The sequence below is a fragment of the Hyperolius riggenbachi genome, chromosome 10 (assembly GCF_040937935.1).
Source record: "Hyperolius riggenbachi isolate aHypRig1 chromosome 10, aHypRig1.pri, whole genome shotgun sequence".
Classification (NCBI taxonomy): domain Eukaryota; kingdom Metazoa; phylum Chordata; class Amphibia; order Anura; family Hyperoliidae; genus Hyperolius; species Hyperolius riggenbachi.
In genome coordinates, this window is record NC_090655.1 from 296,730,110 (window position 1) to 296,754,884 (window position 24,775).

A 24,775-nucleotide genomic window follows, 5' to 3' on the forward strand; every position below is an offset into this window, starting at 1 on the left:
GATACAGTTTTAAACAATTGAAAAATACAACCATCTACACTTTCAAACTATTTAAAAATACAACCATCTACATTTGCAAACAATTTGAAACAATGCCAAAAAAACCTTACCCTCCGTAAAACATTCTTGGCAAATGCTTTCGACTTGGTTTGTCTTCTGCTGGCTCAAGGGTCCATCTGATCACAGATGCCTGGTCGGCAAAGCACGGTCAGGGCAGCTACAGCATGGGTCTCAGCAGGCTCCCACTTCGGGCCGGAATCCAACCTTCATTCCCCGCATGTGACAATGGCAGACTTGCCCTCCATAACGGATTCCCGTTAAAGGATTTAAAGTTGATTCATTAAAATTAGGGCCTCAAAGTCCTGTATTGCATGCCTGCCCGCTGCCCTCCTTGGATGTGTAGTGGTAGCCGTTTCTCAGGCTCCACACCGGATTCCATCCCTCATTCCCCGGCCATTACCCGGGGTCATAAATGGCAGACTTGCCCGCCTCCATATGATTCTCGTGAAAGGAATGTGGTGTCATCTTTACCCGCCATAACTGGTTCTCGTTAAAGGATTTAAAGTACATTCATTTCAAATACACAGCAGGGCCTTGAAAGTCTTCCTCCTGTATTGTTATTTTTGGTCACTACCTCGGGGCGGGTGTGCATGCCTGCCCGCTGCCCTCCTTGGATGTGTAGTGGTAGCCGTTGCTCAGGCTCCACACCGGATTCAAACCTCTCATTCCCCGGCCATTACCTGGGGTCACAATGGCAGACTTGCCCGCCTCCACAGGATTCTCATTGTAGCGGTACTGAACAAGTACACAGCAAGTAGAAAATGTAAATTAAAAACAAAACGTAAGCTTTTTAACAGTGCCATGGAAAGTTGAGAAGGAAGTCACACATTACCTGACATCACTGAGTGAGGAAGAGCAATCACGCCATGTTGCGCAGTAGTCCAGCACGGCAGTCACTACACAGACAGCTGTTTGCGGTGCGTTACACGGTGAGTTTGGTGTGTCAGTGTGAAGCAGTACTCTAATTACACTCCCTGATTGATGTATACACATGCAAGATGTTTGAAAGCACGTTAGGCCTGCAATTTAGCATGCAATGTGATTTCTGCCCTTAAAACGCTGCTTTGCGTCACATCCAGATTTTTCCCCGGGACTTTTGGCATGTATCCCACTCCGCCATGCCCCCCTCCAGGTGTTAGACCCCTTGTGTGACGAACATTACGGAAAGTCGTGCGCGTAAACACCAACGATTTTCGTATGGCCCCACACAGTTACTGTCAGCCCTGGGTAGAATAAAAAAAATGCCTTTCTTTGCTCTTCTTCTGAGAGCATGGCAGGAGTACAGCCCTCCCCCCACATCCTGTTCAGGTCAGGAAAGAATTCACAAGTGGCCAGACCACCTGGGGAGCAGCCATTTGGTCACACAGCTCATGTTCCACCATACCAGCTCAAACTGGTTGAACTTCAAATTTCCCTCCAAGCTTATAGCTTCACACAATGGGAACATTTACTTTATTAATAATTCAAGATGGGTTTGGCACAGCAAGACAACAAACACATTTCCTGATACCCAGAAATCAGTTCTATCACTCACATGATTTATAATTTTCTGGCTATCAGGAATCAATAGAGAGACCACTTTATCTGGCCTGCGTAGAGCAAATTCGTTAGACTAGGCGTGTATAGTCTCATTTAATACAGAGTCGCATGCTGCTTATGAATATGGTCTCGGATTTGCGATGCACCCATCTGGGGCGGAATTACAGAAAATTATTAATAATTGGTACATTCCTTGCTCCAAGTCTGTGGGTGGTAACCTGACTGCCAGGAGGTAACCCTGCCTCAAACACACCTACTTTCCAGGTAGTGACCGCCCCAAAACTCTGGTCAATAAAAAGCATTTGCAAGGAACTCCTCCCAGCTCTCCAAATTCCATCGACTAAGGAACGTCTATGCAGGCGCTAAGGAGAGCCAGCGCCTGCAGTGTACAAAGGACTTTAAACTGAGTGCCTACTTTTAAACTGGACTATTTTCTTCATGCTTCAAATGGACTGCTCAGCTAACTAAGTAAGAACTTTCTGATTTTATTCCTTTTATTTTTAAGCTCTGCGTTTTATATGTTAATAGGTGTATATAACTGTATGTAATGCATTTGTGTTATTAAACGTTTAAAAATCGTTTAGCGGTTATGACCTGTTGCTGAACATACACAATCGTACCTATTCTCCTGAACTCGCTACCCTGTGTTTAATAGAAGTACACCTTTATAACCCGTATGTGTGAATCCGGCCCAGATATAACGATCTGACCCAGGTTCCTGCATACTGCTAGGGGTTACTAAAGTGTTCTCGAAGTCCTAGTATAATTACAGTAGCGGGCTGTGTAACTCGCTTGGTGGCAGATCTTTGAATTGTATGTGTGTGTGTGGAGTGATTCGGTTGGTATCAGAACGCTCCCTTCGCGAGTCAGTTCATCAAATTGCGAACGTGGGTTACCCTTCGTAATGAACAAATGACCGTGTAAGAGGATTTCTGACGCTGATCAATTTACCCCATCCGCAGACCGGCCTAGCGGTCTGTGACACCTTGAAACATCTTTTCCATCACTTTTGTGGCCAGCATAATTTTTCCTATTTTTCAAAGTTTGCCTTCCCATTGAAGTCTATTGTGGTTCGCAAACTTTTCCGCAAACCGAACCTTCCGCGGAAGTTTGCGAACCTAAAATCGGAGGTTTGGCCCATCACTACATGTTATGGGTCACCTGACCCTTCCTCAAGTGTACCACCCACAACACTTTCTTCCCTTTTAAAGGCCCACCCTTACAGGTAAGACTACAGATAAGACTATGGTAAAAAAAACAAGAAAAGGACGGGAAGAGAAGCCAGGAGCCCAATCTGGTGTAGTATGTTGAGTAATGGTCATGGTTCAAAATGTAATTCTAGGATGTTATACTCACAAAATTGGGTTGCGAACCAAGCAACCACTTCGTGTGCATGCGGGGAAGTACCGTCCCCGCTCGGTCTTATCCAAATGTGGTCGCAGCTCCTTCAAAAGATCCACTTGCCAAAGTGGTAACCCCTAGCTTAGGGTAAACGTCAGAACAAAATGAAGTAGGAGGCGCCCGTAGTATATTTGTATTGTGATTTTAAGTTGTAGATAGGTAGCCACACGAGTAGCGGATAGATAGTAAAAGATTATAGTAATAAACAAACAAATAGGATAACGGATGGTCCTACCTTATGAAAGTAGTCACTCCGCTATATGGTATAAAAAGTAAAAAAAAACTTTGATTGACAACGCGTTTCGCTGAAAAACAACCGCTTCCTCAGGTCGAGTACCGTGCCTTTGAAAAAAGCATATAAATACACACAGGGCACTTAGAACAAACTTACTGTTGCATTTACATATTAAAACATGGTGAATAAGAGTGAGCATAAAAAAGGAGCATAGTAAGACATTACAACTATAAGAACGCATGCATATATTAGTGGCCAATCGGCCAACAAAGAATAATAATTAGGATAATCATAAAAAAAATAATAAATAAAAAATCACTATCCTAGTATCAGGCAAAATGGCTGGTATTATCGTGATAAGATTGTCTGCCCTACGATATATTTATAGTGAGGCATGAGTATACATAGTGACAAAATGAACACAGTTTGCAAATATAGACCTAACCAATATGTAGAAAAATATATCGAGACTGGCTGGGAGGGACAGGGGGAGAGGTGTATGTAAAGTAGTATATTAAGGCTGAAAGGGTGCTGGTATAGCAGGGGATGGGATGGATCTGGGTAGTATATGAGGAGCCTGTATGAAGCCTAGCAGGCATGGAAGTCTGCTATGGGCAGAGGCCAGGGAAGTAGAGCAAGGGGGGGGCTATTTTAGGAGCATAAATGTATCCCTTATACATGACGATATTGGTTGTAAAGGGGTTTCCTGGGCCTAGTACAAGTTCCTCAAACAGTCCCATGGTAAGGTGAGCGTAACTTGGAGCATAATTAGTCCCCATCGCGGTTCCTCTTGTTTGTAGATAGTGTCTAGGAATCTGAAATAGTTATGGGTTAATGTGAATGAAATAAGAAATAATGGACTCGCACACCAATAAAGTGGTTTCAAATTGCATAAAGTTTGTAATGGTATAAAAAGTACAAACAGCAGTACATATTCAACATCAAGGGTTTTGTACAACAGTACACCCTGGGATATCACAGCGAGTGAGTGCAAAACACAAGGAGTCCCCTGGGTATACACAGTATCAAACAATCACATGTCAGTATGAATGAAGAAAGGGATACAAAAAAATCAGCAATTGGTACATAGAACATACAGACAATTATGCAGTGTAAAGAATTCCCCAGAGGATAAAGTTATACCCTTTGTTTGATACTGTGTATACCCAGGGGACTCACTCACTGTGATATCCCAGGGTGTACTGTTGTACAAAACCCTTGATGTTGAATATGTACTGCTGTTTGTACTTTTTATACCATTACAAACTTTATGCAATTTGAAATCACTTTATTGGTGTGCGAGTCCATTATTTCTTATTGCATTAGTAGGACTGCATTTGGCAGCCCGGTTTACTGACTCAGCACCCATTTTTTTCAACTCTAGCTTTATGTACTCATGATATGAGTGACCCAGGTGTGCAAACCTTTTTCATTTAAATGAATGAATGAAATGGCATGAATCAAAAAATATTTTTGTTTGAGTGGCATTACTTGATCTTGTAATAGATAGTGCCAATCTGCTCCTAGTCCCACTTTGTGATGTATATTAGAATACAAGGCCGAGACGTCCAGGGTTTGCCACTGAAAGCTCTCTTGCCACTGGATATTGGTCACTTCAGAAAGGAGATGAGTGGAGTCCTTTAGGTATGATGGGAGTCTTTTTATATGAGGTTGAAGGTGTTGGTCAATAAGTTCCGATAAATGAGAAGTGAGTGATTCCATTCCAGCTATAATTGGTCGCCCAGGTGGATTTATGAATTTTAGGTAGGTGGTAGAAATAAGCTGTGACCGGGTCGGGGATTAGAATAAAATCCTTTTCTTGTTTACTGATATTTTCTTTATAAGCCCATTTAGTAAGATTTGTTAGCGACTTCATATAATCCTTGGTCGGGTCAGTATATAGTACTCTGTAGTAGTCTTCATCCTCTAAATAACCCTCTGAACATTCCAGAAGAATACTAAACTACCTCCGTCACAAGCGCCCGTTTCACAGGCGCCTAGGATAACCTACAATTGTTACGAGGTAAGCCTCCTTCCTTACCCATTATCATGGCGTGTAGGGAACTCTTTATCCTTTTACACATATATTCTTTATATTTATACTTAGAGTCCCATTACGTATACCTCATTCCCTCTATTTCAGCAGTCTCCCAAAAACTATTTATGCTCCTTATAGCCCCCCTTGCTCTACTTCCCTGGCCTCTGCCCATAGCAGACTTCCATGCCTGCTAGGCTACATACAGGCTCCTCATATACTACCCAGAGCCATCCCATCCCCTGCTATACCAGCACCCTTTCAGCCTTAACCACTTGAGGACCACAGTCTTTTCGCCCCTTAAGGACCAGAGCCTTTTTCTCCATTCAGACCACTGCAGCTTTCACGGTTTATTGCTCGGTCATACAACCTACCACCTAAAGGAATTTTACCTCCTTTTCTTGACACTAATACAGCTTTCTTTTGCTGCTATTTGATTGCTGCTGCGAGTTTTAGTTTTTATTATATTCATCAAAAAAAAGACATGAATTTTGGCAAAAAAATGATTAACTTGCTGTGCTGACATTTTTCAAATAAAGTAAAATTTCCTATACATTTGAGCGCGAAAGTTATTCTGCTACATGTCTTTGATAAAAAAAAAAAAAACATTCAGTGTATATTTATTGGATTGGGTAAAAAAGTTTATAGCGTTTACAAACTATGGTGCTAAAAGTGAATTTTCCCATTTTCAAGCATCTCTGACTTTTCTGCACACCTGTCAGGTTTCATGAGGGGCTAAAATTCCAGGATAGTACAAATACCCCCCAAATGACCCCAAAGTATTCGGTGAGAGGCATGGTGAGTTCATAGAAGATTTTATTTTTTGTCACAAGTTAGCGGAAAATGACACTTTCTGACAAAAAAAGAAAAAAAAAAGTTTCCATTTCTTCTAACTTGCGACAAAAAAAAATGAAATCTGCCACGGACTCACTATGCTCCTCTCTGAATACCTTGAAGTGTCTACTTTCCAAAATGGGGTCATTTGTGGGGTGTGTTCACTGTCCTGGCATTTTGGGGGGTGCCTAATTGTAAGCACCCCTGTAAAGCCTAAAGATGCTCATTGGACTTTTGGCCCCTTAGCGCAGTTAGGCTGCAAAAAAGTGCCACACGTGGTATTGCCGTACTCAGGAGAAGTAGTATGTGTTTTGGGGTGTATTTTTACACATACCCATGCTGGGTGGGAGAAATCTCCGTAAATGACAATTGTTTTATTTTTTTTACACACAATTGTCTATTTATAGAGATATTTCTCCCACCCAGCATGGGTATGTGGAAAAAAAACACCCCAAAACACATTATACTACTTCTCCTGAGTACGGCGATACCACATGTGTGGCACTTTTTTGCACCCTAACTGCGCTAAGGGGCCCAAAGTTCAATGAGTACCTTTAGGATTTCACAGGTCATTTTGAGAAATTTCGTTTCAAGACTACTCCTCACGGTTTAGGGCCCCTAAAATGCCAGGACAGTATAGGAACCCCACAAATTACCCCATTTTAGAAAGAAGACACCTCAAGGTATTCCATTAGGAGTATGGTGAGTTCATAGAAGATTTTTTTTTTTTGTCACAAGTTAGCGGAAATTGTGAAAAAAACAATTAAATGACACTTTGTGAAAAAAACAATTAAAATCAATTTCCGCTAACTTGTGACAAAAAAAAAAAAATTCTATGAACTCACCATACTCCTAATGGAATACCTTGGGGTGTCTTCTTTCTAAAATGGGGTCATTTGTGGGGTTCCTATACTGCCCTGGCATTTTAGGGGCCCTAAACCGTGAGGAGTAGTCTTGAAACCAAATGTTGCAAAATGACCTGTGAAATCCTAAAGGTACTCATTGGACTTTGGGCCTCTTAGCGCAGTTAGGCTGCAAAAAAGTGCCACACATGTGGTATCGCCGTACTCAGAAGAAGTAGTATATTGTGTTTTGGGGTGTATTTTTACACATACCCATGCTGGGTGGGAGAAATCTCTGTAAATGGACAATTGTGTGTAAAAAAAAAAAAAAAAAACAATTGTCATTTACAGAGAGATTTCTCCCACCCAGCATGGGTATGTGTAAAAATACACCCCAAAACACAATATACTACTTCTTCTGAGTACGGCGATACCACATGTGTGACACTTTTTTGCATCTTAGGTGCGCTAAGGGGCCTAACGTCCTATTCACAGGTCATTTTAAGGCATTAGGATTCTAGACTACTGCTCACGGTTTAGGGCCCCTAAAATGCCAGGGCAGTATAGGAACCCCACAAGTGACCCCATTTTAGAAAGAAGACAACCCAAGGTATTCCGTTAGGAGTATGGTGAGTTCATAGAAGATTTTATTTTTTGTCACAAGTTAGCGGAAATTGATATGTATTTTTTTTTTCACAAACTTGTGACAAAAAATAAAATCTTCTATGAACTCATCATACACCTAACAGAATACCTTTGGGTGTCTTCTTTCTAAAATGGGGTCACTTGTGGGGTTCCTATACTGCCCTGGCATTTTAGGGGCCCTAAACCGTGAGGAGTAGTCTTGAACCCAAATGTCTCAAAATGACCTGTGAAATACTAAAGGTACTCATTGGACTTTGGGCCCCTTAGCACAGTTAGGCTGCAAAAAAGTGTCACACATGTGGTATCGCCGTACTCAGAAGAAGTAGTATAATGTGTTTTGTGGTGTATTTTTACATATAACCATGCTGGGTGGGAGAAATCTCTCTGTAAATAGACAATTGTGTGTAAAAAAAAATCAAAAATGTGTCATTTACAGAGATATTTCTCCCACCCAGCATGGTTATATGTAAAAATACACCACAAAACACATTATACTACTTCTTCTGAGTACGGCGATACCACATGTGACACTTTTTGCAGCCTAGGTGCGCTAAGGGGCCCAACGTCCTATTCACAGGTCATTTTGAGGCGTTTTCTAGACTACTCCTCACGGTTTAGGGCCCCTAAAATTCCAGGGCAGTATAGGAACCCCACAAGTGACCCCATTTTAGAAAGAAGACACCCCAAGGTATTCTGTTAGGAGTATGGTGCGTTCATAGAAGATTTTATTTTTTGTCACAAGTTAGTGAAAAATGACACTGAAAAAAATAAAAATCCAATTTCCGCTAACTTTTGACAAAAAATAAATTCTATGAACTCATCATACACCTAACAGAATACCTTGGGGTGTCTTTCTAAAATGGGGTCACTTGTGGGGTTCCTATACTGCCCTGGCATTTTACGGGCCCAAAACTGTGAGTAGTCTGGAAACCAAATTTCTCAAAATGACTGATCAGGGGTAGAAGCATCTGCAAATTTTGATGACAGGTGGTCTATGAGGGGGCAAACTTTGTGGAACCGGTCATAAGCAGGGTGGCCTCTTAGATGACAGGATGTTTTGGGCCTGATCTGATGGATAGGAGTGCTAGGGGGGTGACAGGAGGTGATTGATGGGTGTCTCAGGGGGCGGTTAGAGGGGAAAATAGATGCAATCAATGCACTGGGGAGGTGATCGGAAGGGGGTCTGAGGGGGATCTGAGGGTTTGGCCGAGTGATCAGGAGCCCACACGGGGCAAATTAGGGCCTGATCTGATGGGTAGGTGTGCTAGGGGGTGACAGGAGGTGATTGATGGTGTCTCAAGGTGTGATTAGAGGGGGGAAATAGATGCAAGCAATGCACTAGCGAGGTGATCAGGGCTGGGGTCTGAGGACGTTCTGAGGTGTGGGCGGGTGATTGGGTGCCCGCAAGGGGCAGATTAGGGTCTAATCTGATGGGTAACAGTGACAGGTGGTGATAGGGGGTGATTGATGGGTAATTAGTGGGTGTTTAGAGGAGAGAATAGATGTAAACACTGCGCTTGGGAGGTGATCTGATGTCGGATCTGCGGGCGATCTATTGGTGTGGGTGGGTGATCAGATTGCCCGCAAGGGGCAGGTTAGGGGCTGATTGATGGGTAGCAGTGACAGGGGGTGATTGACAGGTGATCAGGGGGGGTAGATGCATACAGTACACGGGGGGGGGGGGTCTGGGGAGAATCTGAGGGGTGGGGGGGGTGATCAGGAGGGGGCAGTGGGCAGGGGGGGGGATAAAAAAAATAGCGTTGACAGATAGTGATTGACGGGTGATTAGGGGGGTGACTAGGTGCAAACAGTGGTCTGGGGGGTGGGCAGGGGTCTGAGGGGTGCTGTGGGCGATCAGGGGGCAGGGGGGGGGTGGAAATCAGTGTGCTTGGGTGCAGACTAGGGTGGCTGCAGCCTGCCCTGGTGGTCCCTCGGACACTGGGACCACCAGGGCAGGAGGCAGCCAGTATAATAGGCTTTGTATACATTACAAAGCCTATTATACATATGTGCAGCGGCGATCCGGGTGCTAGTAACCCGCCGGCGCTTCCGAACGGCCGGCGGGTTACTACGAGCGGTGGGCGGAGCCAGTCCCCGGCGGCTGATCGCGTCACGAATGACGCGATCGCCGCATAGCCACTCCCGCAGCTGCCCCCGCCGATGGGCGTATTGCGGTCGTTTGGGCCCAGTCTTTGCCGCCGCCCATCGGCTGGGGGCGGTCGGCAAGTGGTTAATATACTACTTTACATACACCTCTCCCCCTGTACCTCCCAGCCAGTCTCTGCAAATAGACATAACCAATATGTAGAAAAATATATAAACTGCGTTCATTTTGTCACTATGTATACTCATGCTTCACTATAAATATATCGTGGGGCAGACAATCTTATCACGATAATACCAGCCATTTTGCCTGATACTAGGATAGTGATTTTTTATTTATATCTTTTTATGATTATCCTAATTATTATTCCTTGTTGGCCGATTGGCCACTAATATATGCATGCGTTCTCTTATATTTGTAATGTCTGACTTTGCTCCTTTTTTATGCTCACTCTTATTCACCATGTTTTAATATGTAAATGCAACAGTAAGTCTGTTCTAAGTGCCCTGTGTGTGTATTTATATGCTTTTTTTCAAAGGCACGGTACTCGACCTGAGGAAGCGGTTGTTTTTCCGCGAAACGCGTTGTCAATCAAAAGTGCCCAATAAAGTTTTTATTTTTTATACCATATAGCGGAGTGACTACTTTCATAAGGTAGGACCATCCGTTATCCTATTTGTTTATTTATTACTATAATCTTTTACTATCTCTATCCGCTACTCGTGTGGCTACCTATCTACACCATAAAATCACAATACAAATATACTACGGGCACCTCCTACTTCATTTTGTTCTCACCCTTACAGGTAGCCCCACCCAAGTGCATCATTACATCATCACACATAATCAATATATACAAAGTCTTCTATTCCTATACAGGGACCTACTATACCGTCTAGCCTGCAATGATTTGTGGAGGAGTCATCCATAATCCCGTAGCTTTTACCATCCCACAATTTCTTTCCTGAAATAAATCACAGAAAACATTTAAAACTTACATGCTCATTAAAGAGAATCTGTATTGTTAAAAATCACACAAAAGTAAACATACCAGTGCGTTAGGGGACATCTCCTATTATCCTCTGTCACAATTTCGCCGCTCCCCGCCGCATTAAAAGTGGTTAAAAACGGTTTTAAAAAGTTTGTTTATAAACAAACAAAATGGCCACCAAAACAGGAAGTAGGTTGATGTACAGTATGTCCACACATAGAAAATACATCCATACACAAGCAGGATGTATACACCCTTCCTTTTGAATCTCAAGAGATCATTTGTGTGTTTCTTTCCCCCTGCAGCTATCTTCTACTGAAGTGTCAGGCTGTTTCTTCCTGCAGAGTGCAGACAGCTCTGCCCGTATGTAATTCCTCAGTATGTGAAAGCCCAGCCAGCTCAGAGGAGGATTTATCCAGCTTGTAAAAGATAGGAGAGAAGAGAGAAGCTCCCCTAATATAAATAATACACAGGCAGTGTGCAGAGAGGGGCCTGGAGGGGGGGGGGGGGGGGGAAGATACATCACAGAACAACAACACTGAAGAACTTGGCAGCCTTCCAGACACAGGCTGACAAGTCTGACAAGAGAGAGATAAGTTGATTTATTACAGAGATGGTGATAGTATAAAGTGCTGCAGTAAGCCAGAACACATTAGAATAGCTTTTGGAACTTGTAGGATGATAGAAAACGGGATGCAATTTTTGTTACGGAGTCTCTTTAAGGCCTCTTGGGCTCACACAATCCAATTTCGTAATCCACTCCACTTTGCGAAGCAACACCTTTTCTCTGTCACCCCCTCTGCGAAGAGGGGGGACAGTGTCTAATACCATCCATCTCAGCTGAGCTGCAGAATGCCCAGCCAGAACAGAGTGCCGGCCTACCAGGACATTCTGCTTCTCAATCCCCTTCTCCAGATTTTTACGGACATCTGCGATGCTCAGTTTGTGTTCCTGAATGCGCACCTTCACACTACGGGTTGTTTCCCCTACGTAAACCAATCCGCAGGGGCATTTCAGTGCGTAAATCACATGTGTTGTATCCCAATTATAACTGCCTCTCACTGACACCCTCTGCCCTGTATGGGGATGGGACAGATGTTCACCACGAATGATCCCAGAACAGCAATTACATGAATAACAGGGGTGGTCCCCCTCAGACCCTGCAACACAGGTTGTTTCTCTAAAGCTCATTTGCACACATGATTGCATATAGGAGAGGCAGGACTATTGCCAAACAGGGGATACTCTCTAAACAACCTCCCACACTGCATCTTTTTGTAAAATGGGCCAAAACTTAAACAATCCCCCTTATTTTCCTGGACAAATGCCCATAGTAGAGAACAAAGGGGATCCTGCCCCTGCCCTTCCTCTCTTTCCCCCTGGACTTCAACAGGGACTCTCGTTGAATGGTAGCGACCTCCTCACTAACCCTGACCAAACTGGAAAGTTCAAACCCCTTTGCCAGAAAATTGCCAATCAAACGGCCAGCAGCTTCTCGGTATTCAGCATCAGTCGATGCAATACGACGTGCCCGCAAAAATTGCCCTTGTGGGATGCTTTTTTTCAATCGCTCATCATGGAAACTATCCATGCGTAATAGATTATTCCTTTGTCGGCTTCCTAAACAATTTTGTGCAGAATCGTCCCTCTTTTTTGGATATGGTTACATCCAAATAATCAATGCTCACCTCAGAGCATTCCGCAGTAAATTTGATGGTTGGATGCATTTGATTCGCCTCATCAACCATCATTCTGAAGGACGCCTCCGTACCGCGCCACAAAATCAAAACGTCATCCACAAATCTGAAATAACCATAGAGCTGCTGTCCATACTTTGTATTGTGGATGAACATACAACCCTCAATATCAGTCAAAAACAAATTTGCGAAGGACGGAGCAACTGGTAATCCCATGCTCGTCCCTTGGGTCTGAACATAGAATTATTTCCAGTTTGGGGATAAGTATTGTCTTGAAACCATTTCAAGGCAATCCAATATGAAAAAGTTTATCGTGATGCAAACTGGTTTCCAGGAGCTTGGTTTCAATACACGCCATCCCCTCATCATGGGGAATGGATGTGAACAGGCTCTGTACATCCAGGGTGCATAGCAATAGATCATCATGTACATTCTCCATGGCATTCAATCTGACCAGTAGGTCAGTTGTATCTTTTAAACACGTTGGAATCCCTAAAGCCAACGGCTGTAAAAAGGAGTCCACATATTTGGACATAGGATACAAAACAGAATTTACACTGGAGACAATTGGACGTCCCGGGGGTCAACAAGGCTTTTGTGTATTTTAGGCAAAAGGTACAACTCAGGTACCTGTGGATACTCTGTGACAAGAAAGTTGGCAATAGATTTGTCAATGGTCCCCAACAGGAGGGCTTCATTCACCATCATATCAACCTTTTTAATTTCCCAAGTCGGGTTGAAATCACACAGCCTATAATGCCCCGGGACAGCCAACTGTCTCTCAGCTTCCGCCACATAGGCAGTCCAGTCTAACACCACAATTGCACCCCCTTTATCTGCCTTGGTAATGTACACATTTGTGTTCTTCGATAATTTTTCAAAGCATGCCTTTCATTTGATGACAAATTATCTCTGTACTTTTTCGCTTTCACATTCTTAAACACCTTCTCCACTAAGTACAACAGACCTCAAAGGTATCAATGGCATTACATTTAACATCAGGAGTCCAGGTGCTTTTTTTTTATATAAACCCCCTTTTTTTTATATAAACCCCCTTAAGCGTTTTCTAAACCAGTCTCACAATCTCTGAAATGGACCTTCAGTTTTAACCTCCGCACAAATCTAAAGAAGTCCACCTCCCATTCAAATTTAATGTCCCAGGAAGTAGGCGCAAATCCTAAACCCTTCTGTAATAACGACTGAATTTCTCTTTCAGTTAAACTATATTGTGACAAGTTCACCACCAAATTGCTTACCTCGCCCCCTGCTGCCCCCTCTTTGGGTATTGGTCCCTTGGGATAGGGTGGCAAGGGTTCTTGCGTGGGTAGGTTTTGTCCCCTTGGGTGCTTGCTGCACCTGAGCCTCCGGCTGCGGGGTAAAAGGAGTCCCCTGGTTGCCGAAAATCCTCTCGGCCATGTCCTTGTGCTGCTCCAGCGCAACCAGACGAGGAGTCCTCCTGGGTTCCACTACCACTCTGTCCCCCAGCTCCTCCACGCGGATAACATTTCCGCCAGTTGCGACGTCTTCCAGCTGGAGGTTTCCTGTGAACTGCTCCAACTGCCAATTCACTTCCGGGGTTACCTGCTCCCTCTTCCGGTTATGGTTGCCGGTGCCAGCGTCTCTCTACTTTCCATGAGTACACGCGGGATAACCTGTAATCCTCTGCATCACGCAATTTCTTTCGTTCCTTCCTGGCGAGTGCCTCTTTAATACTTGCAAGCTTTGTGTCTATACGATCCACCATTTCATCATATTCATCAGACTCGACTGTATCACTGATCTCCTGGTCAATCTTATCGGCCTCCTTTTGTGAGGGCTGCGATATGCACCCCCAGACGTTCTATAGTTAAGACCATTACAGCCAATGAGCCTTTATTCAATATTTCAAAAAAGCAGGTGACACAGTTGGTCCTGGGTCAATAGGGTAGACCGCAAACCAATGCGATAGCCCCTCGGGATCCGCTTCAGCCTCACATAATCAGCTAGAAAGATTTGATGAATGGTATAGTTCAGAGCGGTTTTTCTTAAATCCAACAAATGTGTTTCTTTGGCCGCAATGATATCAGCAGACTCAGCCACTTCCAGGTCTGCAACCTGTCTCAAAATCTCTTCAATAGCTCCGTCATAAGAAAAGGTGTTGGCCCCGACTTCCTCGGTAGGGATGCCAGTCGTGTCACTCATATCGAGTTAGCACCAAGGTCTGGTGTCTCAATCACTTCAATAATCACCTTGATGTTTGCTCTAAGTAGCTCACCTGTATAAGGTAGCTGGTCGGTGCCCTTTCCCTGCAGGTTCACCACTCCTGCTCCATGCAATCCACAATCATTAAGGAAAAGGCTCTCCACAGACTTCAAACTTCCGTTTCTTTTATTGCGAGCAAAGACACTACATGTTACGGGTTACCTGACCCTTCCTCAAGTGTACCACCCACAACACTTCCTTCCCTTTTAAAGGCCCACCCTTACAGGTAGCCCCACCCAAGTGCATTACATCATCACACATAATCAATATATACAAAGTCTTATATTCCTATACAGGGACCTACTATACCGTCTACCCTGCAATGATTTGTGGAGGAGCAATAGGATGCAATAGGACACCAGCTGGGCAGCCTCCTCTCATAGGGCAGTCGGTCTGGACATGCATCAAACAGTAATACACAGTTTTGAACCATCCTACAATTTCTTACCGATTATGTGCACTTCTGTGGTGGTGGTAGTAGTGTGATCTGGAATGATAACCGCAAAGCATGTTTTTAAAGAGGAACTCCAGTGAAAATAATGTAATAAAAAAGTGCTTCAATTTTACAATAATTATGTATAAATGATTTAGTCAGTGTTTGCCCATTGTAAAATCATGTAAATCCCTGATTTACATTCTGACATTTATCATATGGTGACATTTTTACTGCTGGCAGGTGATGTAGCTGCTGCATGCTTTTTTGGCAGTTGGAAACAGCTGTAAACATCTATTTCCCATAATGCAGCAAGGTTCACAGACAGGAAACTGCCAGGAGTAACACAGTCCTCAGTTTCCTGTAGGAGGGGTTTCACCACAATATCAGCCATACAGCGCCCCCTGATGGTCTGTTTGTGAAAAGGAATAGATTTCTCATGTAAAAGGGGTATCAGCTACTGATTGGGATAAAGTTAAATTCTTGGTCAGAGTTTCTCTTTAAGGGAACATAAACTTATGTAATTTTTTTCTGTTAACCTCCTTGGCGGTAACTCCGTGTGTGACGGAGGGTGCCGCTCAGGCCCTGCTGGGCCGATTTAAAAAATAAAAATTTTTTTGCTGGACGCAGCTAGCACTTTGCTAGCTGCGCCAGCACCCCAATCGCCGCCGCGCACCCGATCGCCGCTATCCGGTGCGGCGCGTGCCCCCCCAGACCCCGAGTGCTGCCTGGCCAATCAGTGCCAGGCAGCGCCGAGGGGTGGATCGGGTCTCCCAATGACGTCCCTGACGTCGGTGACGTCATCCCGCCCTGTCGCCATGGCGACAGGGGATGCCCTCCAGGAAATCCCGTTCTTTGAACGGGATTTCCTGATCGGTGATCGCCGAAGGCGATCGAAGCGGGCGGGGGGATGCCGCTGAGCAGCGGCTATCATGCGCTTCGAGGCGCATGCGCGGCACGACCAAGATGGCCGCTTGAGACAGGAGCTCCGACAAACCCTCCGCTTCTTACAGCCGCTCTCCGCCTCTCTACCCACCTATCCGTGCGGCTCTTACCGGGAACGCTTCCCAAGTGACCCCCGCACCTGATGTCCTCCAGAACGGCAGCCAAGATGACGGCAGCAAGCGGCACACTGGATCGCTTTGTCCGCCCTGTGGGATCCCAAGATGGCGCCGATCCCCTGACGCACGCTGAACCTACCTCCATACCACAGGCCAGTATAAGCCCTGACACTGCGCCGATTACGGCCTCCACATTAGAAGCCACATTAGAAGCCACACTTGAAAGGCATTACAGATCCATGCACGAATCGCTTCAGCAGTTGATACTCTCAGCAGTGCAAGATCTTAAGGCTGACATCACAGGGCTGGGGAACCGCACAAGTGCACTAGAAGACAAGGTAGATTCACTGTCCCAAAAACAAGCAAATCTTGAAGAGGAACACCAACTTGTACTTTCAGACATTAAATTCTTACGCTCAGCCCAGGAGGACACAGAAAACAGGGAAAGGAGGCAAAATCTGAGAATTAAAGGGGTCTCAATGTCTGTAAAACCAGACCAAATAACCCCACACCTCACAGAACTATTCAAATCCATTGTGCCTGATCTACCAGAGGAAATGTGGCGATTAGACAGGGCACACAGATCCCTAGGGGAACGCCAGGTATCTGCTCAGAGACCCAAGGACATTATTACAAGACTTCACTATTATGAGGCTAAAGAGGCTGTTTTGCAAGCCCTCAGGAAAACATCCCCGATCACATTTAAAGGAGACGAGCTACATATCTTTAATGACTTATCTCTGATCACCTTAGCCAAACGCAGGGCATTCAAACCAATAACTCAACTTCTCAGAGATGCTCAAATCTCATACAAATGGGGCTTCCCCTTCCGCCTTATAGTCACCAGAAACGGCATGACTTTCTCAATCTCAGACATTGACAATGCCCCCATGTTTCTTAAGCAAATGGGCTTAAAAATGCCCTCCCACAGCTCCATCTACCAGCCTCGCTCCCCGAACTTTAGTTCTCCTCCTCGGAAAGTCCGTCATATCTCGGAATGGACAAAAGCCCCGATCCGGAGCCTCACCTACCCCTCGGGAACAGAACCTGAAGTCATGGAAGCCCTCCCTACCTGAACTTAGCTTCCACCTTTACTATATCTACACTCTCAGGCTGGATACATAGAGTTTAAGTTTACCTCATGCATATGTCTATCTTCTTGTTTTTTAACATAAATCCTGAATCTCCAGTTATCTACCATATTGCAAAATATAAGGCTAATTAGATAGGCCTTCCCCGGACTCCCACTTCACTGATGCAGGGTCCGGAGTTCCTCTCCTCCCATTTTGGCGCTCCAGCATGAGCCTCCGGAGGTCTATCCTTGTGTCTCCCTTGCCGCTATTCGGCCCGGACACTTTTTGGATGACCTACCTTGGGCATCCTAGACTGGATGCTACTCCATGCAGCCTCCATACTTGCAGAGGCAATTATAGTTATGTTATGTTTTTATTATTTTTCTTATCTGTTTTAAATTTAACCTACATATTGCGAGGCACACAATCGGTTTTCCTCCTATCCTCTCCTCCCCGGGCGCAGCGTTCAACTCCTTTATACTCTACCACCCAACCTCTTTTCCTAGACCATGGTTAATTTTCTCACATTGAATGTGAAGGGCTTAAACATCCCCCAAAAAAGAATGTCCCTTCTTAGAGATCTCAAAAGAATGGAGATAGACATAGCAATGCTCCAAGAGACACATCTCCGCTCATCAGACTCAGTCAGGCTCACAAACAGGCAATACCCCACAGTACACTTAGCTTCAGGTCTGGTTAAACGGGCAGGGGTAGCTATCCTATGTAAAGCCTCCCTCCCCTTGCAAATTACTAAAACCATACGAGACCCCAAGGGTCACTACCTGATCCTCCTTGGTAATTTAGCAGGGAAACCCATCACCCTAGCAAATGTTTATGTTCCAAACACTCAACAGATTTCTTTTCTCTCCTCGTTCCTCCTTAAACTACACAAAGTGAGATCAGGTACCCTAATCCTTGGAGGGGACTTTAACCTAACATTCTCTTCCTGCCTGGACAGAAGTTCCTCCACCTCTCCTACCTCGAAAGCTGCTCATGATCGCAATTCCCGCAAATTCAGAGCCTTAATGAGGAAATATAACCTCATTGATCTCTGGAGAATTGCCAACCCAACCTCAATAGAATACACCTTCTACTCCCCCCCGCATGCATCCCACTCCCGTCTAGACTACTTCTTCTCTAATGCCCCCCTTCTACCCTCACTCCTAGAATCAGACATCAACCCAACAGCCTGGTCTGACCACCACAGTGTCTCTATGCAAATAGACTGGCTCCGCAACCCTTACAAACCCCTTCACTGGAGGCTCAATGAAACACTACTACAAGACAAAACTCTTGTCTCTAAACTTTCTGAAGAACTACAAACATTCTTCCAAATTAACACTGACACTGTTTCATCCCAAGGCATGCTATGGGAATCGCACAAAGCCTTCATCAGAGGCCTCTTTATAGCCGAGAGCTCTAGACGCAAGAAGTCCTCTTCCCAAAAATTAGTGTCCCTTCAATCTGCCTTATCCAAAGCCCAATCCACCTACAAAACCAAGCCTACACAAGATAACTACTCCTATGTTCAACAACTCAAACAACATATCCGATCCCATCAATCTAACCAACTAGAGAAAAGTCTAAGATGGACTAAACAACTCTTCTTCGAAAGGGGTAATAAACCCCATACCATCCTAGCACGCAAACTAAACCCTAAAATGTCACAACACTCGATCTACTCCATGAAAGACTCAGAAGGTACCACTCACTATGACCCCCATAAGATCGTAATATTTTGTGAAAATTTGAGCTAACAATTGTATAATCTACCAGACCAAAACGAGGATACCTCCTTTCCTTCCAGAGTGGACACCTTTTTAGCCCCTCTAGGCCTCACCAAACTCACAGAATTACAACGTAAACAACTTAACTCCCCTATAACCCCCCAGGAACTAACTGAAGTTCTCAAATCATTTCCCTCTAAATCACCTGGCCCAGACGGTCTTCCCTATTCTTATTACAAAAAATTCCAAGCTATCCTTTTACCCCATCTATCCACCTTAGCCACTAAAATAATGCAAGGTAACACTCCCCCCTCCACGATGCTAGCTTCCCTCTTGACAGTAATCCCTAAAGAAGGGAAAGACCCCCAACTACCACAAAGCTACAGGCCAATCTCACTTTTGAACTCTGACCTCAAAATTATCACCAAGGCCCTTGCCACTCGCCTCAACCCTATTCTTACTTCCCTAATTAATAACGACCAGGTGGGCTTCATCCTAGGCAGACAGGCAGGAGACAACACCAGAAAGGCCATAGACTTAATCTCCCTCATGAACAGGAGTGGAAGGCCTTCTCTGCTTCTAAGTTTGGACGCAGAGAAGGCCTTCGACCGCCTATCCTGGCCCTACTTATTGCAAGTTCTGCAACACCAAGGGTTTGATGGCCCATTCATAACAATTTTGAAATTTCTATACTCCAATCCTACCTCCACTCTGAAACTCCCATTTTCCTCCCCCACTCCCTTCCACATTAAGAACGGTACCAGACAGGGCTGTCCCCTCTCTCCCTTGCTTTTTGCAATTAGTATAGAACCTCTGGCCTGCGCAATTGGACTTAACCAAGATATTCAAGGTATTCGTCAGAAAGGGGTTGAACATAAGATATCCCTCTTCGCAGACGACATTCTGCTCACTCTCTCCTCCCCTATAACATCCCTACCTGCCCTACACTCCACTATTTCATCCTACGAGTCACTATCCAGCTTTAAAATAAATAAAGACAAAACGGAAGCTCTCCCAATTAAAATTCCTCCACAGATATTACTTTCTCTTAAATCACACTTCCCATATAACTGGAAAACCCGATCCCTTAAGTACCTAGGGATACATCTAGCGACTACATACGCTGACATATATAAAAGCAACTTTCCCTCACTTATCCAGAAAATCCTGCAGGATCTACACAAATGGACATCCTACAAAATTTCCTGGATTGGCAGGATATACACACTTAAAATGACTATCCTCCCTCGGATACTATACCTCTTTGAGACCCTCCCAGTGCACGTACCCTCCAGTCAATTGTCCAAGCTGCAAACAGCCTTCTCAGACTTTGTCTGGAACCACAAACGCCCCAGAGTCGCTAGGCCGGTCCTTATGGCGTCAAGAGAACAGGGAGGCCTCGGCCTTCCTTGTCTTAAACATTACTACCAGGCAGCTCACCTACGACAACTGACTGAATGGTCGAGCCTGAAAGTTTTCACCAAATGGGCTCTAATCGAAGCAACTGACATACAACCCCTATCTCTGGCCTCATTAATTTGGGTAGATCCTCTCCCAAAAATATCCCACCTGACCCTCCTGCCCACCATCACTTTCACTCTCCGCCTCTGGAGATCTATCAAACCCACAACAAAGCTCAAATCAAACCCTTCCCCCTTACTGCCCATACTAGGGAACCCTGCTTTTCAACCTGGAATCTCGCCCACTTTCATGGCTAGATGGTATCATATGGGCTACAGCAACTTGCATGACTGGACTGACTTTGCTACGGGCAAACTCTTAACCAGACCTAAGTTAGAAGAAAAAATAACTCTTACACCCAAAACTGTAATGGAGTACAACCAAATTATCCACTTCCTTCATTCATACACTCACAAAAACTCCCCCTTACCCCCTTGCTCCTCTTTTGAAAGACTGTGTTCCCATGGAGGCCACCAAAAAGGACTTATTTCCCAGATATACTCCCTCCTTCAAACTAATTCAGGAGCCTTAATGCCTTCTCACTCTTATATGAAGAAATGGGAAGAGTCCTTCTCCGTCTCTATTGACCCTGAGGAATGGGTAGATATCTGGGAAAATGCTAAACACACCTCCATGTGTACACAGATTAAAGAAAACATTTATAAAATTATATTTCGATGGTACCTAACCCCAGAAACTTTATCCAAAATTTACCCTGGCTCCTCTGACCTATGCTGGAGAGGCTGCTCACACAGGCTCACTGGAACATTTTTTGGTTCTGTCCAATCATAGTCCCCCTATGGAAAGATCTCCAACGCCTTATCCAAACCACTATTGGAGTCACAATACCATTTGACCCAGTAATTATGCGGCTAGGCAAACCAGTCCCTGAAATGGACAAATACACCACACGCCTAATAACTCACATCCTGACGGCCTGTAGACTGTCCATAGCATCAGCTTGGAAAACTATGGCTCCCCCCACCATAACCGACATCAAAACTAAAATAAATTGGACCAAGAGCATGGAACAGATGACTGCTTCCTTAAGAGACACAGAATCTAAGTTCCACAAGACCTGGGACCCATGGTCTCTCTCTAACCCAGATCTCATGCCCCCATGATGGACCCTCCTCCTACACCAACCCATAGTTCCTACATACTCTTCCACCTCCCCAAAGCTATAATCATCCGACTCAAGCCCTATCACATTCCCTCGTACAACTGACTCTTAGGCCTAGGAGCGCTGCGCCTGACCCTTTCCCACTCCCCCCCACCCTCTCAACCTGTGCCTCTAGCTAAACGTTAACCTGTTAATGATCAATGTTCTCTGTTTTCTTTTTGTTCTCCTTAAATATGATATATTAATATGCTGTTCTATAGTAATCATAATAGGCAGTTCTCACCTGGTCACTTTCCTCTGATCACCTCCGCAGAGACTACTACACCCTCCTGAATATCTTTCTCACCCACCTTCAATCCCAAGAGACGACTACCCCCCCCCCCCCCCTCTCTACCATTTTTCTCTAAATGTGATAATCTTCTTAGGACTCAAATGTTAGAGTCCAACGACCTGGACTGAAGATACTGTAAACTACGCACTCCTTATATCCTTACATGTATCTCACCTCCTTGAAAATATTGTATCACACTCCTTTGTACAATCTGCCTATTTGTAATACCATTTCTGTATCTTTAATAAAAATCAGTGTTACAAAAAAAAAAAAAAACGGCTGCGCTTCCCCCTGGCGGTATTTTTCATACCGCCAAGGGGGTTAAATGAATACCAGTTGCCTGACTTCTGCTGCTCTGGTTTCTGTAACACTTTGAACCACAGCCCCTGAACAAGCATGCTGATCAGATGTGTGATTCTGCCAATACTGCAGCCAAAGATCAGCAGGACAGCCAGGCAACTGGTATTGTGTAGCAGGAAACAGCCATAGCCCACTCAGTGAAGGATCCCTATAAGAATGTGGGAGAAAGAGGGGCTCCCAGAGGAAAGCCAGGCCCACATGCTAACAGGGTGTAGAGATGCCTGATCCTGCTGCAATAGGACACCAGCTGGGCAGCCTCCTCTCATAGGGCAGTCGGGCTGGACATCCATGCACCAAACAGTAATACACAGTTTTGAACCATCCTACAACTTCTTACCAAACAGCTGAAGAGTCACAGTGGTGGATGTCATGCCGGTTGTTGAGGCGGTTGTGGGGGTGGCGGTTGTGGGGGCGGCGGTGGTGTGATCTGGAATGATAACCGCAAAGCATGTTTTTAAAGAGGAACTCCAGTAAAAAATATTGTAATAAAGTGCTTCATTTTCACAATAATTATGTATAAATGATTTAGTCAGTGTTTCCCCATTGTAAAATCTTTTAAATCCCTGATTTACATTCTGACATTACATGGTGACATTTTTACTGCTGGCAGGTGATGTAGCTGCTGCTTGCTTTTTTGGCAGTTGGAAACAGCTGTAAACATCTATTTCCCACAATGCAACAAGGTTCACAGACAGGAAACTGCCAGGAGTAACAGTCCTCAGTTTCCTGTAGGAGGGGTTTCACCACTAATAGTCGTACAGCGCCCCCTGATGGTCTGTTTGTGAAAAGGAATAGATTTCTCATGTAAAAGGGGTATCAGCTATTGATTAAGATATTGTTCAAATCTTGGTCAGAGTTTCTCTTTAACCACTTGCCGACCGCCCACAGCCGATGGGCGGCGGCAAGTACTGGGCCTAAACGACCGCAATATGCCCATCGGCGGGAGTGGTTATGCAGCGATCGCGTCATTCGTGACGCGATCAGCCGCTGGTGGCAGGCTCCGCCCCCCTAGCTTCCCGGATCTCCATAGCAAATGGTAGAATACACTTTGCAATGTATACAAAGCGTATTATACAGGCTGCCTTCTGCCCTGGTGGTCCCAGTGTCCGAGGAACCACTAGGGCAGGCTGCAGCCACCCTAGTCTGCAACCAAACACACTGATCCTGCCCCCCCCACCTTCCCTATGATTGCCCACAGCACCCTTCAGACCCCCCCCTGCCCACCCCCAAGACCACTGTTTGCACCCAATCGCCCCCCTAATCACCCATCAATCACTCCGTCACTATCTGTAAACGGTATTTTTTTTATCCCCTAAACTGCCCCCTGGGGACTCCTGATCAACCCCCCACCCCTCAGATTTTCCCCAGACCCCTCCCCCCTGTGTACTGTATGCATCTACCCCCCCCCCCCCCCGATCACCAATCACCTATCAATCACCCCCCGTCACTGCCACCCATCAATCAGCCCCTAACCTGCCCCTTGCGGGCAATCTGATCACCCACCCACACCATCAGATTGCCCACAGACCCGACGTCAGATCCCCTCCCAAGTGCATTGTTTACATCTGTTCTGCCATCTAATCACCCACTGATCACCCATCAATCACCCCCTGTCACTGCTACCCATCAGATTAGATCCCCATCTGCCCCTAGGGCACCCAATCACCCGCCCACACCCTCAGAACGCCCTCAAACCCCAGCCCTGATCACCTCGCCAGTGCATTGCTTGCATCTGTTCCCCCCACTAATCACACCTTGAGACACCCATCAATCACCTCCTGTCACCCCCCTAGCACTCCTATCCATTAGATCAGGCCCAATACAACCTGTCATCTAAAAGGCCACCCTGCTTATGACCGGTTCCACAAAATTCGCCCCCTCAGACCACCTGTCATCAAAATTTGCAGATGCTTATACCCCTGAACAGTCATTTTGAGACATTTGGTTTCCAGACTACTCACGGTTTTGGGCCCCTAAAATGCCAGGGCGGTATAGGAACCCCACAAGTGACCCCATTTTAGAAAAGACACCCCAAGGTATTCTTTTAGGTGTATGACGAGTTCATAGAAGATTTTATTATTTTTTTATCAAAAATTAGCAGAAATTGATTTATTTTTTTCAGTGTCATTTTCCACTAACTTGTGACAAAAAATAAAATCTATGAACTCACCATACACCTAACGGAATACCTTGGGGTGTCTTCTTTCTAAAATGGGGTCACTTATGGGTTTCCTACACTGCCCCGGCATTTTAGGGGCCCTAAACCGTGAGTAGTATAGAATCCAAATGCCTCAAAATGACCTGTGAATAGGACGTTAGGCCCCTTAGTGCACCTAGGCTGCAAAAAAGTGCCACACATGTGGTATTGCCGTACTCAGAAGTAGTATATGTTTTGGGGTGTATTTTTACACATACCCATGCTGGGTGGGAGAAATCTCTGTAAATGACAATTTTTTGATTTTTTTTTTACAGAGAGATTTCTCCCACCCAGCATGGGTATGTGTAAAAATACACCCCAAAACACATTATACTACTTCTCCTGAGTACGGCAATACCACATGTGGCACTTTTTTGCACCCTAA

At 45.0% G+C, this 24,775-nt stretch overlaps 1 protein-coding gene across 1 annotated transcript in view; it reads right to left on the minus strand.

Moving 5' to 3' along the window:
• Positions 1-24,775, minus strand: part of LOC137536607 (uncharacterized) — a 126,727-nt gene that overhangs the window by 58,457 nt on the left and 43,495 nt on the right. The window contains exons 11-13 of the mRNA XM_068258860.1: positions 22,531-22,620; positions 15,073-15,111; positions 10,588-10,659 (exon numbers count right to left, since the gene is read on the minus strand). Coding sequence (XP_068114961.1) covers positions 10,588-10,659; positions 15,073-15,111; positions 22,531-22,620 — 201 coding nt within the window. The remainder of the gene's footprint in view (positions 1-10,587; positions 10,660-15,072; positions 15,112-22,530; positions 22,621-24,775) is intronic.